At 59.0% G+C, this 17,242-nt stretch overlaps 2 protein-coding genes across 2 annotated transcripts; one reads left to right on the forward strand and one right to left on the reverse strand.

The window, feature by feature from the left end:
• The first annotated feature begins 907 nt into the window (after positions 1-907).
• On the forward strand, positions 908-2,649 carry SH3BGRL3 (SH3 domain binding glutamate rich protein like 3). The gene is made up of 3 exons (XM_030290612.4): positions 908-1,079; positions 1,273-1,440; positions 1,750-2,649. Exons 1-3 carry the CDS (start codon positions 1,032-1,034, stop codon positions 1,813-1,815), a joined length of 282 nt encoding a protein of 93 aa, XP_030146472.1. The 5' UTR covers positions 908-1,031; the 3' UTR covers positions 1,816-2,649.
• On the reverse strand, positions 2,307-13,104 carry UBXN11 (UBX domain protein 11). The gene is made up of 12 exons (XM_072917868.1): positions 13,062-13,104; positions 12,689-12,789; positions 11,950-12,004; positions 11,051-11,124; positions 10,512-10,623; positions 9,032-9,249; positions 8,695-8,772; positions 7,807-7,927; positions 6,032-6,135; positions 5,742-5,809; positions 4,906-5,052; positions 2,307-4,291 (listed from the first exon to the last, which is right to left on the reverse strand). The coding sequence occupies exons 1-12, from the start codon at positions 13,072-13,074 to the stop codon at positions 4,129-4,131; spliced, it is 1,254 nt and encodes a 417-aa protein (XP_072773969.1). The 5' UTR covers positions 13,075-13,104; the 3' UTR covers positions 2,307-4,128.
• Between the last annotated feature and the right edge of the window lie 4,138 nt (positions 13,105-17,242).

Raw genomic sequence — 17,242 nt, forward strand, 5'->3', positions numbered from 1 at the left:
CCCCGGTACCCGTCGGGCCGGTGCCGGTGCCCAGTGGGAGCGGTGCCGGTACTCCCCGGTACCCATCGGGGCGGTGCCGGTGCCCGGTGGGAGCGGTGCCCGTGCTCCCCGGTACCCATCGGGGCGGTGCCGGTGCCCGGTGGGAGCAGTGCCCGTACTCCCCGGTACCCATCGGGGCGGTGCCAGTGCTCCCCGGTACCCATCGGGGCGGTGTCCGGTGGGATCGGTGCCCGTACTCCCCGGTACCCATCGGGCCAGTGTCGGTGCTCTCCGGTACCCATCGGGGCGGTGCCGGTGCTCCCCGGTACCCATCGGGCCAGTGCCCGGTGGGAGTAGTGCCCGTACTCCCCGGTACCCATCGGGGCGGTGCCGGTACTCCCCGGTACCCATCGGGGCGGTGCCGGTGCCCGGTGGGATCGGTGCCGGTGCTCCCCGGTACCCATTGGGGCGGTGCCGGTGCCGGTGGGAGCAGTGCCCGTACTCCCCGGTACCCGCCGGGGCGGTGCCGGTGCCCGGTGGGAGCAGTGCCGGTGTTCCCCGGTACCCATCGGGGCGGTGCCGGTGCCCGGTGGGAGCGGTGCCCGTACTCCCCGGTACCCGCCGGGCCGGCGCTCCCCGGTACCCATCGGGCCGGTGCCGGTGCTCCCCGGTACCCGTCGGGCCGGTGCCGGTGCCCGGTGGGAGCGGTGCCGGTGCTCCCCGGTACCCATCGGGCCAGTGCCCGTACTCCCCGGTACCCGTCGGGGCGGTGCCGGTGCCCGGTGGGAGCGGTACCGGCGCTCCCCGGTACCCATCGGGCCGGTGCCGGTGCTCCCCGGTACCCGCCGGGGCGGTTCCCCGGGCCGGCCCCGCCGATCCCGCATGCCCGGGCCCGCCGGCCCCATTGGCGCCCGCGGTCACATGCGGCGCCGCCGCTCCTCCCCGGTCCCTCCCTCCCGCCGAGCCCCGCCGGGCCGAGCCTGCCCGGTCCCTCCCCGCTCCCTCCCTCCTCCCTCGGCCGGGCTGGCGCTGGGAGCGGCCGCGATCGCACCATGAGCACCCTCAAGGTCTACAGCACCTCGGTGACCGGCTCCCGGGAGGTGAGCGCCGGTGGCAGGGCCGCGAACGGGGGCGGGCGGCTCTGTTCCGTGCAGCGGCGGAGCCCCCCGCCCCATCCCCGGTGTCCCCTCTGTCCCCCACGCCGGCGGGGTGGCACCGTGCTGAGCAGCTGGGTGTGTGCCCACCCTCCGGGCTCCATCTCCCCGTAACCCGCCTTTCCCACCCGCCTTCCAGATCAAATCCCAGCAGAGCGAGGTGACCCGAATCCTTGACGGGAAGAACATCAAGTACGAGCTGGTGGATATCTCCCAGGACAACGCTCTGCGGGAGGAGATGAGGGCGAAGGCAGGCAACCCCAAAGCCATCCCACCCCAGATCGTCAACGGGGACCAGTACTGCGGGGTGAGGCTCGTGCCCAGTTGGCACCCTGGGGTGGGTGGTGGGTGGTGTCCTGTCCTAGGCTTGGCTGCTCGTGTTCAGGATGCTTTTTAAATCGTTTATTGTGAGGTGCAGGGAGCAGGTGCTGCCAGGATTCACGGCTGTTTGCCTCGGGGAAAAAGGGGACCCAGGCGGGGGGCTTTGGGTGGCAGTGGGGCTGTGCCCGCTTTGTCCTGTCATCCTTGGCACAAGCAGCTGGTGCCAGGGCTGTGGACCAGTTTGTGCCGTGGGCTCAGGGCCCCTCGTGAGCGACCGTGTGGCGTTTCCCTGCAGGATTACGAGCTCTTTGTGGAAGCGGTGGAGCAAAACACTCTGCAGGAGTTCCTGAAGTTGGCCTGAGCCCTGCTTCCCCTCCCGTCCTGGACTCTACCTGCATTCCTGAGCGCCCTCATCTCCAACCACCTTCACCTCCGGGTTGTCAGCGCTGTCCTGGCACCACCACCTGTATCCCAGCACAGGGAAAAACCCATGACCAAAACTCCTCATTGCAGCTGCCTCCGACTCCCTCCTGCCTACCCCGGAATCATCTCGGAGGGATCCAAAGAAAGCGTGACGCTCGCTGCTTGGGCTGTGAGCAGAGCTGGGCCTGGCTCACGGCAGCTTCCAGTGCCTCTGTAAACAGCAAAGCCTCCGGGGCTGTGCGAGGTGATCCTGGCCCCCAGCCCCCTCCCCTGCCTCGCCAGGGAAGGGCTCGGGGCTGCCTGGTACTTCCCACTTCTCCCAGTTGCTGTTAAAATTGTAAATTCTGCTGCCTCACTTCCTCTTTTGTTTATCTCTTTTACCCCCTCTTCATCTCAACTGCAGAGATTATGGCAACTAAGTAAAGGGTGTTTTTTTTTTGTTTGTCTTAATTTAATGCAAAAATACTGCACAGAACTTGGGTCTGAGTGCCCACCACGGTCGAGCTGGGGGCGAAGGCAGCCTGGGGAATGGGTGGGGCTGGAAGTGGGATCTGTGCTGCTCTGGCCGCCCTCCACCCTGCCCAGGCTCCCTGGTGAGCATTAATGGCTCAGGGCTGCCCCAGAACAGCTGATGCTCCAGCTGTCCCAGCTTTCCTCTTTGTGTTGGCTTTTTTGCAATCCTGGACCAAGTGCATTTTGTTTTCCTGCCAAAAAGCAAGTTTATAACCAGTGTTGTCTTCCGAGATGCTATTAAATGTTACTGTACCTTTCACAGCGCTACTCTTGCGTTTCTTTTAAATTCGGTTTTATTTTGGCTACAGGTTAAACATCACCCTCCCTAAGGATTGTGAGTCATTTCCAGCTGAGTGGGTTGTACCTGCTGCTGCAGCCTGACACAAAGATCTTAACACCCTAGATTGCTGCTGCTAATCAAAGGCTCCCAGGACGTGTCTGAATGTCCTACGGCAGTGACAGGTACCAGAGCATTCCTCTCCTCTGCCTGGTGACAGTGGCAGCCCGGGGCAGGGACAGCCTCAGCCAGACGTGGGAGTGCAAAACAAACCTTTGGCACAAAGATTAGACCAGGATACAGAGGGGCAGGGGAAACAGCTGCTCCTGAATGTGCTACAGGTGGAAAAAGGAGGAAGCTGAGGGAGAGCTGTGTGGGTTGAGTCACTGCTCACGGGGAGCTGTGGAAGCTGCTGGTTTGCTTCCTGTGTTTGAGTTGTGCTGCTCTGGTCAGAGGGGTCTGGGAAGAGCTCTGAGCTTCCACAGTAACCGTGCCTTTGAAATCTAAAGGAAGTGGAAATGGCAGCTGAAATAAAGGGTTTTATTGGGAACCTTTAATGAGGGCTGGGTCTGTGCAAAGAGGGAACCTGCCAGAAGGCCCTGCCTCGTGTGAGTGGGAGTGTTGTCAGCTGGGAGTCAAGTGAGAGCTTGTCACAGCTGGAATGGGAAGAATGTGCTGGGGAAAGGAAAAAGGAAAAGTGCAGCCCCAGCCCACTGGACGGGGAGGAAGATGCTTTGTTCAGGGTTGGGCAGAGAGCACGGAGGGATTATGCTGTCTCCAATGACACGGTGTCCTGTTGCAGCATCCAGCAGCGGGAGGAGGAGGGCGGGTACCTCCAGGCAGGCTGGAGCCGGGGCCGCTGCAGCTGGGGGCTGTCCAAGGGAAGGAGCTGTGCACGTACAGGAAACCCAGGAGCAGGGCTGAGCCGAGCCTGGCTCAGCCCCAGCACTGCAATGGCTCAAGGCCTTCAGGTTTAGCTCCAGCAGAGGCCGTGGGACTGAGCCTGTTTGTCCCCTGCTGCCAGAGCAGGTGAGATCTGTAGGGAGCTGCTGTGTGCAGAACGCAAACTGCCCCTGGCTGTGTGTCCATCCTGCTGCTCCAGTCCCTGAGCACTGCTAAGCAGCTGCCCGGTGCTGGGCTGAGGCTGGCAGGCTCCCCTGGGCAGGGGTCAGCCTGGGTAGCCCTGCACAGAGATGAGGAGCCCAGGTGAGCTGGTGGAAGTGTCCCTGTGCTGGGACCCAGCTGTCAGGGGAGCAGCAGCCACTGTGAGGCAGCAGGACCGGGCCTGGCCCCCTCTGCCCACGGGAGTGGCCAAATGGCTGCTCCCAGCTCTTCTCCATCCCAGGTAGTGGCACAGTGAAACTGAATCTGGAAAGAAAACCTCTCCCTTTTTCCCAGCCAGGGCAGGTCGGATAAGGTGAGAGGCAGCTCCCTCCCTGTGCAGAGCTGGGGATGAGCACTTCAGGCTGTCTGCAGCCCCCTCCCCTCCTGCTGGGATGGGTTTCTCCTGCGGAGCAGCAGAGAGGCCCGGGGGACCAGCCCACATTCCTGCAGGCTCCTGGAGCTGTCGGTGTACACCCTCTGGGGAAAGGTGCTGATGATCTCATAGTCCGAGTTTCCACCCCTAGGAAAGAACAGCACAATCATCTACTCCTGGGATTCCCCAAGGATTTGCTGAGGTGCTTTGGCTGATCCAGCTGTGGTTATGCAAGAGCAGAAAAAGGGCTTCCAGCCCAAACTGCAGCGTGGCCAGCTGCAGTGGGGAGGAAGGAGGCTCCTGCATCCCAGCAGCACTGAGCTCATCTGGGCTCACACTGGGCCAGGCCTGCGGCAGGAGTGGGAAGAGGGGACAGCAAAGGGGGCCCTCAGCCTTCTGGAGCTGTCCCCAACAGGCTGAGGGAGCCCTTGTGCAGCGTTGGATGTTTTGGGACACAAAGCAAAGGCTGCGGCTCAGCTTCCAGCACCTTGGGAGGGGTGGCAGCAGCTGGGTGAGTGCTGGAAGGAGGCAAAGGCAGCCGTGGGCCTGGATCTGATGGCAGGTTTGGGAGCACAAAAGTTCATCTCTGTTGCTGTGTGGCAAAGGTGGGTATGAAATGCTCTGAGCTTCTCAGGGCCCTGGCACTGCTGGACACAGGGCTGTGACCCAGCTCAGGCTGCTGTTTGAAGCTCCAGGACCTCAAGAACCCTCTTCAGGGGTCCTACAGAGTCAGGCAAGGCGGGGAGGGAGTCCTGGGCTACCTGATGTGGGTGAGGTGCTGGCGCAGGTCCCCGATGGTGTCCGTGAGCAGCATCCTCAGCTCGTAGGTCCGCTCCCCGCTCTCGGACCTGACGCGCAGGGTGCAACAGGCAGAGAGGGGAGCTCCAGCCTCCTGTGCCGGCCTCACCCTGGGGACAGAGAGCCTGTCAGCCCAGGAGCGAGCTCCCTCAGCAGGCAGAGACTCAGACCAGGGGAGAGGACTTTCATGTTTGGGAATGTCCTTGAGGTGAATGAGGCCCCCTCTGACTGTGGGCACCCAGACCAACCCACTGCCCAAACTGCTGCTGTGCTTTCCTAGCCTGAAGGTGCCTTGAAGAGAATTAATGGCCTTTTTTAGCTTTTTCATTTTAAACCAGGGCTGTCTGGTAAGTACTTCGTCCTACTTCTTTGATTAAAAATAATCTGCTTGGGTTTTTTTTTTTTTTCATTAGCTATTTGGGTCTTGGCTTGGCAGAAGACTGAGTGGAAAAGTGCTGTTTGTGAAACCTCCCACCCAGGCATCAGTTTCCTGGAGGCGTTCTCCATTTAATAGAACTGCAAAGAGCTCCTTCAATGGTTACAAACTCTTAGGCCTTGGCTTGCTGTCGGGAAAACTTTCACATAAATAAGTGACATTTTGAACAACAGAAGCTTTTTGTTAGAGATGTAAAATATGGCATGTTTGCCATGAAAAATTCAGTGGTTTTCCCAAAGGACCAAACTTGGCCTTTTGTCTAACTAAGGTCTAAAAGGGGAAAGTCCATTCCTCATCTCAACTCCCTGAACTAAACCTGCCGTGATGAAATAGGAGGAAGGGGATGGGGGGCTATTCCTGTACCTCTGCAGGGCAGCCAGCCCAGGTGTTTCCACCAGGATTTCCTTGCTCCTCTGCTGCTCCTCAGAGCCCTAAAACCAAAGCAGGTGAGTGTCAGCGCTGCCTGGGCCGCAGGGAGAGCGGGCACAGCCGTGAGGCAGGTGCCAAGTGCCACGTGTGCCCTGGTGCAGCCTCTCTGGGAGGTTACACCGAGCTGAGAGAGGCCCAGGAGGGGCTGTGGATGCTGTGCGGGGAGCTGAGCCCAGAGCATCGCCCTGGTCTCTCCTGGGGGTGTCTGGGGAGCCCCCTCGTACCTGTGGCGCTGCTCCGGCCGCGCCTCGGGCACTGCCCGCTCTCCCTCTGTGCTGCAGGGGCTGGGACAGCTGGTGGGGAAGCTGCTCCCAGGAGCTTGTGGGACCTGGCAGAGCAGAGGGGAGATATGTCCGTGTAGGACTGTCAGAATCTGTGATATTGAAATGATCCCGACATTGTAGAAAGTCTCTGTCTGTCAGCCCCCTGCCAAAGAAGCCATAATTGGTCTGTGCTGTTTCAAGGTTGTTTATTCTGTTTATCTCTAACATGTTCTGCTGCCCTGCCGCAGCTCTGTCCTGCAGGGCAGCGTGTGGGGCTCTGCCCTCAGTGGGATGGTACAAACATTAAATACCACAAACTACCTGTGCTGGATTTACAATAACGTGCCAATATCTGTCACCTACGTTGGACAGTGTGTCCCCAGCCGGAACCAACAGAAAAATGCCACCACCACAGTGAAACATGGAGGGCATGAAGAAGGAGAAAAAGGACAAGGCACACCCAATTTCCTCCATCTTGTCCCCTTGGAACCCCTAATCTAGAAACCTAAAATTTTACTTTTGCACCTGTGCCACACTTAATTATTACTTATATCAAACACTCAGAGCTGGTAATTTGTCCTGTAAGATTGAAAACTCTTTTCCATGGCCAGAGATCACAGACAGTGTCTCTGGGGGCTTTGTCCAGGGGGGTTCCTGACCCCTGCCAGGGTCCCAGGGCAGCCAGAGGGACGCCCTGGATTCCCACGTGGGACCTCTGTGACAAATTGCCCCCGAAGAGGCAGATTTGGTGAAAGGAGAGAGCGTGGCCGCCGACAGGGAGAGCTCTCAGCACCCCAGCGAGGCCCAGAGCAGCTCTCGGGTTCCTCTCTTGAAGCTGTCCCACTTTCTGCCCCACTAAATATTTGATTGTCAACACCAATCTGGGAACTGTGCAGTGCACAGCTGGGATGCACAGCAGGCAGGCAGCTCTGCTCTGAAAAACTGGGACTATCACATTGTTACAGACTTGGACGTTTTTCACCTTGTGAGGGTGTATTTGTAGGTGTCCATTCCTTTTCTGCTTGGACAATTTTTGGTTTTTAGGTGCTTAGATAAAGGGGATATTTAGCTTTAGCCTTGAGGTGACTGAGACCAGACGTATGGAAGCAGGCAGCTGTTTCTCATGAGGGACACATGTGGTGGGTTATTCAGTGGTGCACCCACAGACCCACTGATTTCTGTCTCTGACTTCCCAGCCCTATCAGATACTGCTTACACAGAATGCAAGTGTCTAGAAGCAAAATGAGGAAATCTGTAGCCTTTGATGTCCCATTTTCTGTTGTGAAATTCTGAAGAGAAACTGTCCTATATTCGGTGCAGTTACGGTAAATTTGGCTTGGCAATATTTACTTTTTTGGAAGGAGCTGGTTGAAAGGTGTGGTGTTTCCAAGCAGCTCTCCCCCCCCCAGGCCTGCAGGGTTACCTCAGCATCCTTTGATGTGGTGAAGGTGGAAGGAGCTTGGCCTTTCAGAAGGGCACAGGGCAGATGTGTTTTTGGAAACCTGCTGAATTTCTATTCTTTTATGACTTGTCACGTCCCATTCTTAAGCAGGATTAATGCTGAGAGGATCCCGTGTGTGCTGCTGGCTCCCAGCTCCTGAGGCAAGGCCAGGCTCTGACCCAGAAGGGTTGAGACCCTCACATTCCCCTCCTACCCCTTGCATTGCCCTGATAAGGTTTAAGAATCCTCCTCCTCAAGAACCAGCAGCATTTTTGAGGCAGGTTTAAGATTTTACCTGGGCTCGTGGAGGTTTCCTGCACTCTGTTGGATTCTGAAGTACCCACCGCCTGGCCAAGGCCAGGAAAGCTCCCTGGAAGGTCTGGCTTCTGAAACACCACGTCCCTCCTGTCAGTGACCTGTAAGCAAATCTGCCTGTTGCACAAGCTCCTCTTGCTGCATCAGAGCCCAGCAAACCACAGCGATAGCCAGCTGCAGTTGTAAACCCCAAAAGAAACCAAGGCTGCTTCTAGGGAACCTCAGCCCCCAGAGCTTTGCACAATCCCCCTTCTGTGTGACTTCTGAACCTCCACAGCTCCCAGCTCGCTCCAGCTGGCCTGTCCTTGTCCTGCTCAGGCAGTTGTGCCCTGGTTTCTCCGTGGCACGGGGAGAGTCCAGCCTCTGGTTGTCCTGCTGACATTGCAGGTGCGCTCCAAGACCCAGATTTGAGTCCTCTGAGGCTCTCTGCCTGAAAATGTGGCTTTGGCTCTTTGCCATTTCTGGGAAATCAAAAACTGGGGCCCAAAAGAACCTCAGGTGGCCAAATCCATTTAAGCTGTGGCAAAATAAACTCTCATGACATCGTCTTTAAAAGGTTCTTGTTCTTTCTCACTTTACGAGCTTTTCCAGGGGAACTATTTGAGACCTTTTCCCCACTTCTTTTTGTGACACACCTCTTCATTTCCTGCGTGTGCTGCTTGTCTTACAGAGCTCTCAGAAGCCTTGTTCCAAGGCAGGTTCACTGAGGCACAGGAACCCTTCAGCCTTGATGCTGAAGCCCTTCCTGTAACGGCTCCCCTGGCCCCAGACACACCTGCACAGCACCACAAACCTCAGCCTCCCCTTCTCTGGGCACCATCCGGCAAAATCCCCGTGCCAAGAGCCAAGAGCAGGGTGTGGCACTTGCCTGCAAGCAGACACCGTCGGGGTAGCGTGGCTGCAGCTCTGAGGGGAGATAACCATCCATGATGTCCTGCAGGCATTGCTGAAACAACAGGAGAGCTCTGAGAGCACGGAGGTCACACCTCAGCCTGCTGCTGGGCTGCTCCTGTGTGTGGGGCTGTGGCCGTGCAGCACCACAGACACAGCATCTCCATCTCTGGCATTACTGCAGGACACACCAGGCACGGCAGGGTGCAGGGGGCTGCTCTGCAGGCCTGAGGGGAGCTCAGAAGGCCTCTCCCCTTTCCTGGGCTCGGTGGGTGCTGGCAGGATGGCTCTGACTGCTCTCAGCCCTGGCATACCTGCGTGGCTGGGTGCTGGTAGGGCCGGAAGGCTCCGTGTCCCACGACGATGCCATTTCGGTACAGGGTCAGAGGCAGCGGCTCCGGCCGCCCCAGCCGAGCCCCCCGAGGCGTGTGCACGATCTGAGGAATGCCCTCTCCCACCAGCGAGTTCAAATCCTTAATGTTCTCCAGGATTAAATCAAAGTCAATCTGGTGTTTGCACACAACGGGCTCACCTGTGGCAGAGGGATCAGAGTTAGGGGGGCAGGATGGGTTTGTCGCTGTGAATCTGAGCTGTGTTCCAGCCCTGCCACTGCTGGGCTGCCTGTGCTTTGCCCTTCACACGTTTGCAGAACGTGGTGCGAGCTTTTGTGTGCTGAACCACAAGGGCAGGGCAGGCCTGCAGCGCTGGGGCTGCAGCTCAGAGCTCCAGAGCAGCTCCAGAGCAGCTCCTGGAGCCCACACCGGGCTCCTGGATCCTCTCGGGAGTGCTGTGCTGTCCCTGTGCCCTGCAGGATGAGGAGCTGCACCAGCTGGATTAAGCAGCTTGGGTCAGAGGATCAGGGCACGGGTGCTGAGGAGGTGCCAGTATCAACACGGGCAGCTGCCTGCAGCAGGGCAGGGACTCTGCCAGGATGTTTGTCTGGGGCTTTGAGGGTGGCAGGGGGAAGTAGTAAAAGGGCTGTGACAGGACAGAGGAAAGAAGTCAAAAGAGGAAATGAGAGGAATGATCTTAGCTGAGTTGAAGTCCTTGGTTGTTCTGCTTTTTTTTATGAGTTGCTAAAGAATGATGCAGAAATACCCTTGAAAAGGGTCACCGAGCTGAAACCAAAACTGTTTCTGCTGCACTCCCTCTGCCCTCCTGCATCTAAGGGAAGCTCCAGGCTAATACTTGCCTGGTGGTTAGGAAGCAGCTTTGGCTCTACAGTCCAAATCATTTTTTTTTTTCCTCTGTTACCACTTCCTAAGGAGCCACTGCCAAAGCTGCTTGGACTCCAGACAGCAGAGTCAGGTCTCAATTAAACCCTCACATGGTGCCTGGGAGGGAAGGCAAACAACACTCCCTGATGGAGCCAGGCTCTGTGGGTAAGTTACTACAGCTCCTGTGTACACAAAGCACCTGATTCCATTTTCCACCCACTCTGTGTCAATGTCATTAGAGCAGCCAAGCCTCAAATGTGCAGGTTTGTGAATTCTGCAGGAAATAGCTGCTCCTCCTGCAGGGCTGAGCCATCAGGTTCTCCCCTCTTCCCCCAGAAGGGTGTACATAACACAGGTATATAAAACTAAACCTTCTGCTGAGCTCCTGTTAGATTGCTCCATGTTTGTGCCCCTGAGAGGGATCGACGTGAAGATCTTGGCCCATGATTGCAAATTTTGAAGACCCAAATCCTGAGGTTTTGGTGCTTTTCTACTCCCCCTTCTCTGAGCACGCGGTGGGAGCTGGGCTAGCAGCTTCAGCCAGAGTGAAGGTGGGATCTTACAGAGGTTTATTTACCCAGCTTGCAGGGGTTCCCTGCTGGCAGCTCCTCCTCCTGGAGTGGTTCTGGGTCTCCCAGCTGCTGCCGTGCCTCTCCAACCCAGACCAGGCCGTAGTCATTCAGGAACCGCTGCAAGACCAGAGTCAGGTCGGCTTTGGTGCCCAGAGCTGCAGAGAACAGGAAAAGGGAGCCCGAGAGGGGTCAGCTGTGGCTGTGGGAGGCACAGAGGGAGGTGGAACAGGTTTGGCTTGGCCCTGGCACACAGACAGACTCACTAGGGCAGTGATAGCAGCTCTATCCGCAGCAGGGGAAAGGGAGGAGGAGAGATTTGTAGTGCCAGGGGAACCTCCCAGGGCTGCAGGAGCTGGGCATTCCTGCAGCCCTGGCAATCAGGGCACAGGTGTTGGTGTGTTTAAACCTTCTCCTGCTGCTCACATCCAGCCTGCTCCTCCTTCTCAGAGGTGAATCAAAGGGGTAGCTTGGAAAAGGCCAAACTGGGAGTGCAGTGACCCCAGCCCACAGGAGAGCTGGCTCAGGGCAGGCAGAGCAGCCTCACCTCCATCTCCCAGACCTGGCTCTGCAGCCGAAAGCACCTCATTTCCAGTTCTGTGCTGGGCGAGTCAGAAGCATCTGTAAGAGAAAAGCTGATGTTCCTCTGAAGATCCTGAAGGAAGAGCTGTGGATCACCTGTGCCACACAGGGCAGAGCCCCAGCAGCACCTGCCTGTGCTCAGTGAACTCACACCCGTGGGACACAGGGGCTGAAGGGGACAATTCACCCTGCAGTGGTTTGACAACGCTGCTGGCAGACCAAAGGACAGTTGTGAACCAGCCCAGGGAATTTAAAACCGTGGGAGCTGATGTGAGTGGTGCTGTTGGCAGGTCTATGGTGGAAATTGCTCAGCTCCCTCAGCCCTAAGGAGCCCAAAAGGAGCAGGTGCCTGCTGCAGCTGGATCCTGGAATCTTGGCTGGATGGCAGCACGGTGCAGCAGGGGGAACAGAGCTCATGTCTGTGGTTTGACAGCCACATTTGAGCTCTGTGCTCAGGAAATGGAGAGCTCACCACAGCCCTGCACACAGCAGGCCGCTCAGCCCTGCAGGAAACGTGTGTGGGCTCCAGCTGGGGCTGGAAAAGCTGCTGGATGCAGGGAGCTGAGCAGGGGGAAACACCTCCAGAGACTCACTGCGAGCTGGGCTCAATCTGGAGTTCAGAATCCTGCGGAGACTCCGCGTGTGTGTTTGGTTTCTCCCAGCTGTGAGGAGCTGCCTTCCTGCTGTTTGAGCTCGGCAGTGTTTACTGCACTTCTGCCCATCCTCGGCTGCCTGTGGTTGGCTTCACACCCGTGGAAGCTCAGAAACCCACAGAAACAGCTCAGGATGTTTTGCAGCAGAGTTACAGACACAAATGCCAGCTCTGCCCTGCTCTGGAGCTGCCAAAGGCAGAACGATTTTTACCTTCCCCTTCCTGAAGAGTCTTTATCTTCTCCTCCAGCTCGGCGATCCTCCCGTCCTTCAGGGGCAGAACAAAGGGCTGGGTCAGTTCTGGGCTGCTGCAGCTCCTCTCCCCCCACCCAGCGCTGCCCAAAGGCTCAGCAGGGCTGAATCACCCCACAGACACCTTAATGAGCCTCAAAGGAGGGCTGGGATAAATGGAGAGCTCCAGGAGTGGGTGACCCATCTCCCATCCTCCCTCTGCACCTGATGCTCCTGCTCAGACCTGCTGGTCTGGCAACTAAACCAGCATCTCTGCAGCCACGTCTTAAAAAATCCAAACTGAACAAAAATAGGTTTTTATTCTAAGATTTTAAAGGGTATTTATTCTAAGATTTTAAAGGGTCTTTACTCCAGTCAGTGATGCAGAGAGGGCTGCTCCAGTACCACTCTCCTGTGCAAGCAGCTGCTGTTTCAGAAAACAAAAGGGGGCATGTACCACCACAGGAAGGAAAAAAATTTAATTCTGAAGCCAAAGAGCTGCTGATGTTAGTGCCAGGGTGCTGAGAGTCACTGCTGCAAGAAGCCCCAGCAGGGACTGTCCCCTCTGCCACCCCAAGGCCGGATCCCACTGCTCTGTTGCTTTGTAAAGGGCTCATTTGGGTAATTAACAGCAGGCCACAGATGGACTTCACACAACGTCTGAGAGGTGAAATTCCTGTGGCAGGGGACAGAGCAGCCTCAGCAAGAGGCTGACTTTTACCTGCAGCTGGATTTCTTGTGCTTGTTTCTCTATTTTTTGTTCCAACAGAGAGATTTTTTCCGCCAGAGAGGACGAGAGCTCCACGTCAGCGTGAGCTGCACCTGAAAGCACAAATACCTGTGAGCAGGGCTCCTGGTCTGCCACAGCAGGGAGGACTTTTCGGGTAAAAATCCCTTGGTTCTGGTTGTGGGTGCGAGAGGGGAGCCACAGAAGGGGTCTGGCCGTGAGTGTCACCGAAAAACCGCTGGGCCAGAACTCCCAGCTCCCCCACGGGCTTTACCCTCCGTGTTTTATTAGTGCTGACCCCGGAGCAGGAGCGGAGGGAGCCTTGCAGGGACTCCTTGGCCTGGCCTGGCCTGGCCTGGCAACTCACCTCCCGCCGCCATCTTGTGTACAGCCGGTTGCCACGGCGACGCGGGGCCGGCTGCGATTGGTCCGGCGCTGGTCACGTGGAGGGCGCTGTAGTTCCCCGGGAACTACAATTCCCAGCGTGCACCGCGCGCGTTCTCCCGGGACACCGGCACCGGGAATTACCGGGAGTGGGACCCAATTTTCTCCTCAGCCCCGCTCTGCACACACATCTCAGCCTGGCCTGGGGCTCCTCCCGATTCCCTCAGCTGCTCCCTCGGTCCCTGTTTTCTCACCGGGGCCCCGCTGGTGCTGCCCCAGCTCCGGTCCCCATCCCGGGAGCCTTTCCTGGGTTCCCCCATCCCACCCGGGGAGCTCGGCCTCGCCAGCTGCAGGCGAGTGGCACAGGCCCGTTATCCCCCCGGTTTTATCCCCTTTGATGGGGCGTGCACAGAGCCACAGACGGGTTTGGGCTCCAGGGACCCCGAAGCTCATCCCATCCCACCCCCTGCCCTGGGCAGGGACACCTCCCACTGTCCCACATTGCTCCAAACCCTGTCCAACCCAGCCTTGGACACTGCCAGGGATGTTGGCTGGGCTCAAGTAATTTCTACTTGCCCAAAGAGCAAAACCAAGCAAAATTTGGTAAAGCTTTTCCGCAGCAGAGCCCTCGGCTGAGGGTGGGAGCTGACGGGGAGCTCACTACGATGTGCTTCACCAGCACGAACCCAGACAGCAGGTGTGTGTTCTCAGCACGTTCCAGTGACTTTATTCATTTCAAACCATCTTAAAATAACCAGATCCCTTTCGCTTCCTGTGTTGCAGGGCGAGGGATCTCAGAGATCTGCTGTGAGCAGAGGGAGCTGGGGGATTAAAGGAAGCATTTCCCACTTCAGGGGATTAAAGGAAGCATTTCCCCCTTTATTTAGGATCTGTAACTGAAATCCCAAGGGACGCCTTGGCTCCAGCTCCACCTGGAGGGAAGGAGGTTTATTCCTTCCAACCTGGGCTGCGATTTGCAAACCCTCCCGCTGATCCAGGGATGGTTTCAGTCACTCTTAGTCCCTGGTGGGTGTGAGGACAGAGAGGCCCCAGGGAGAAGCAGAGCCTGAGGGGTTTCAGCCTTTGCTTCAACTTTTTATCTGGGGATGCACGGTTGCTTCTTTTCACTTACTTCCAAAAGAACCCCCACTGTAGTGGGGAATTTTATTTTTATCCTTTTTTGTCCATTTCTCCACTGCTTCCCTCCATGGCTGGCATCCTGTGCTCATCCCTTTACACCACTTTATTCAGCGACTCCAGGAGAGCTGAAATTTCTCTGCTCTGTCCCTCATCACTGCCATGCCCGGGAGCAGGGAGCTGCTCTGGTGCCAGGGGAGCAGCAAATCCATCTCCTGCACCTTTTCCCTCGCAGCGCAGGCAGCAGCTGCGACTTCCCCAAACCCAAACGTCGCCGGTCCCGCCGCTGCTGGGGAAGGGAGGCGCGATTGGGTGCGCGGTGCCCCCGCCGGCCTTAAAGGCTCGGGGCAAACGGGGAAGTGCCACGGGAAGTGCCAGAGCCCCGCGGAGCCCCGGCCATGCCGCCCCTGCAGCGTGCCCGCCTGCTCGCCCTGCTCGCCCTGTGCCTGGTAAGGATGTGCCCAGCTCCCACCTCTGCCCTCTGCTTCTAGCTGAAAACCTCCAGGTTGGGTTTTCTCTCTGGCTTTCACCGCTGTGCTGTGCTCCGGGAGGTCCGAACTCTTCCATGTGGTTCTTTCTTCACGCCTTTCTTTGCCTTGAGGGTACCGCTGGCATCTGGAAGTCTGGCAGGGCTCTCCAGCCCATTTTCCGGCCTGGCCATGCCCGCACTGGGGGTGCTGGGCTGGAGGGGCTGCTGGACACACGCCTGTGGTTGCCTCTGGTTGTTCCTGCCCTTCCTGCGGCGGGGTTCCATGGACTGAGAGCCAGGGTGGGGACACGGGGCTCTCCTGGGTGGCAGGGATGAACCCACCAGCACTTTTGGGGAGCACGATGCAGCTCCAGGGATGATTTGAGGCAGCTTTTGGGATGATTTTTTTTTTCCTACATGTTGGTACCGATGCCAGATTTGTCTGTGCTTCTTTCACTCATGAAGTTCCCCACAGATGGGACCTGCTGCCAGCTCCACGGGGTGCATGTAGATTTGGGGATTTTCCCCTCTGTAAAGCAGGCAAAAAGGACAAGAGTGTGGCAAAGGGGCAGAGCAGAGTTTTGGGCTTCATTCCTGGTGCTTTCCCATCTCGGGAGGGACCCTGGGAGGGGTGTAAGACAGTGTGCTTCATTGTGTGGGAAACGGCATTGCTTTTCCAGCAGCCAGGGCAGCGTTAGAGTGGGAAAGAAACTGCCCCGAGCTTGCCACCCTGGTTGTGCTGCATTTCACACACCGACTGCGCCCTGCCCGGGCTCGGGGTCCCTCCTTCCCCTGCCCCTCGCTTCCAGCACGGGCGTTCCCCACACCCCATCTCTTCTTCTCCTTCTTCTGCTTCTTCTTCTTCTTCTTCTTCTGCAGGGCCATGGCCCGACACCTTCTCAGCACTCCCCCGCAGCAGCCAGAGGAGCAGAGACCGCTCCCTGGCTTCCACTTCCCCCTGATTTCTGAACGCCCCGGGTTAGCAGCAGGGCAGCGATTCCAGGGAGAGCTCACTTCGAGCCCAAAGCCAAGAGCCGGAGCGTGAAGGGGACCCTGCCAGGGGACAGGAGGGCGTTTGTCCCGCCGGGCCGGGGCAGCGTGGGCACCGCGGTGCCCCAAGCCCGTCCCGTGTGGGGTGTCGGGGCTCTCCCCGCCGCGCTGCCGTCGGGAGGGATGTCTGAAGCTGTTTTTCTTTGCCAGTCGCTCGGCCAGGCGAAGGACCCGAAAGCGAAGGCGGAGGAGCCCGTTCCGGAAGATGCCGCCGCGGTGAACGCCACGGTCAGCGGCAGCCCGAGCCCGCCCGGTGCCGGCCCCCCGCTCCTGCCCGTGGCGCTGGGGGCGCTGGCAGCGCTCCTCCCGCAGCTGCGCTGAGCCCCCCGGAGCCCCTCCCCAGGACGGCATCACCGGCACCGCCCCCGTTCCTCGGCCTCGGAGCGAGCCCCCGGCCCTGCGGAGCGCAGCAATAAACGCGCCGGTGCCGACACCTCGGGCTCGTTCTCCCGCTGCGGTACCGGGGTTGGTGGGGGCGCAGCACCGGCCCCTTTCCGGGGCTTCAGCCCTCGGGGCTGGTGGGGCCAGGCCCGAACCGGGGGGGAGAAGGGCCGGGACCCCGAGTGAGCATCCCCCGGGGATTCTCCGAGCGGTTCCCGGGGATCCCGGAGTGGTCCCGGAGCGGTTCCCGGGGGTTCGGGAGCGCTCCCGGAGTGGTCCCCAGGGGTCCCGGAGCGGTTCCGGGGGCTCGGGAGCGCTCCCGGACTGGTCCCCAGGGGTCCCGGAGCGATTCCGGGGGTTCGGGAGCGCTCCCGGAGTGGTCCCCAGGGGTCCCGGAGCCGTTCCGGGGATTCGGGAGCGCTCCCGGAGCGGTTCCCGGGGATCCCGGAGCGGTCCCGGTCCGGTCCCCGAGCGGTTCGGGAAGTTCCCGAGCGCTCCCGGACCGGTCCCCGAACGGTTCCGGAAGTTCCCGAGCGGTCCCGGACCGGTCCCCGAACGGTTCCGGAAGTTCCCGAGCGGTCCCCGAACGGTTCCGGAAGTTCCCGAGCGGTCCCTCAGCGGTCCCTCGGGACTTGGGCGCGGCGGCCCGTGCGCAGCTCCGGCCAATCCCGCAGCAGGGGCTGCTGCTCCCCGCCAATCCGGCGCCGCCACCTCCCGCCCTCAGCCAATCACAGCCCGACAGAGTTAATATAAAGCGTGAGCACAGGCGCTTCACTTCCTGTGAGGCGCGGACGCGGCCCTGAGCAGTTCTGTGGGGGCTCTGCAATATTGAGGGGCTTTCGCGTTCCTCAGCGTCCCTTCCTGCCGGGCCGATCTTAACCTTTAAGTCCCTCGTGTGGCTGCCTGTCCCCCTGCCTGGACGGGTCCTGGGGCAACCGACACACGCCTCCCTCCTCCAAGAACGCGGCCATGGAGCTGCCTGTGCCCGTGGGCACTAGAGGGCACCGGGATCCCATCCTGGCACCGGGATCCCATCCTGGCACCGGGATTCCATCCTGGCACCGGGATTCCATCCTGGCACCGGGATCGGGGCTGGGGCACGGGGTGCTGCTAGGCTGTGGGCAGGA

This window comes from Taeniopygia guttata, chromosome 23 (genome assembly GCF_048771995.1).
Source record: "Taeniopygia guttata chromosome 23, bTaeGut7.mat, whole genome shotgun sequence".
Lineage (NCBI taxonomy): Eukaryota > Metazoa > Chordata > Aves > Passeriformes > Estrildidae > Taeniopygia > Taeniopygia guttata.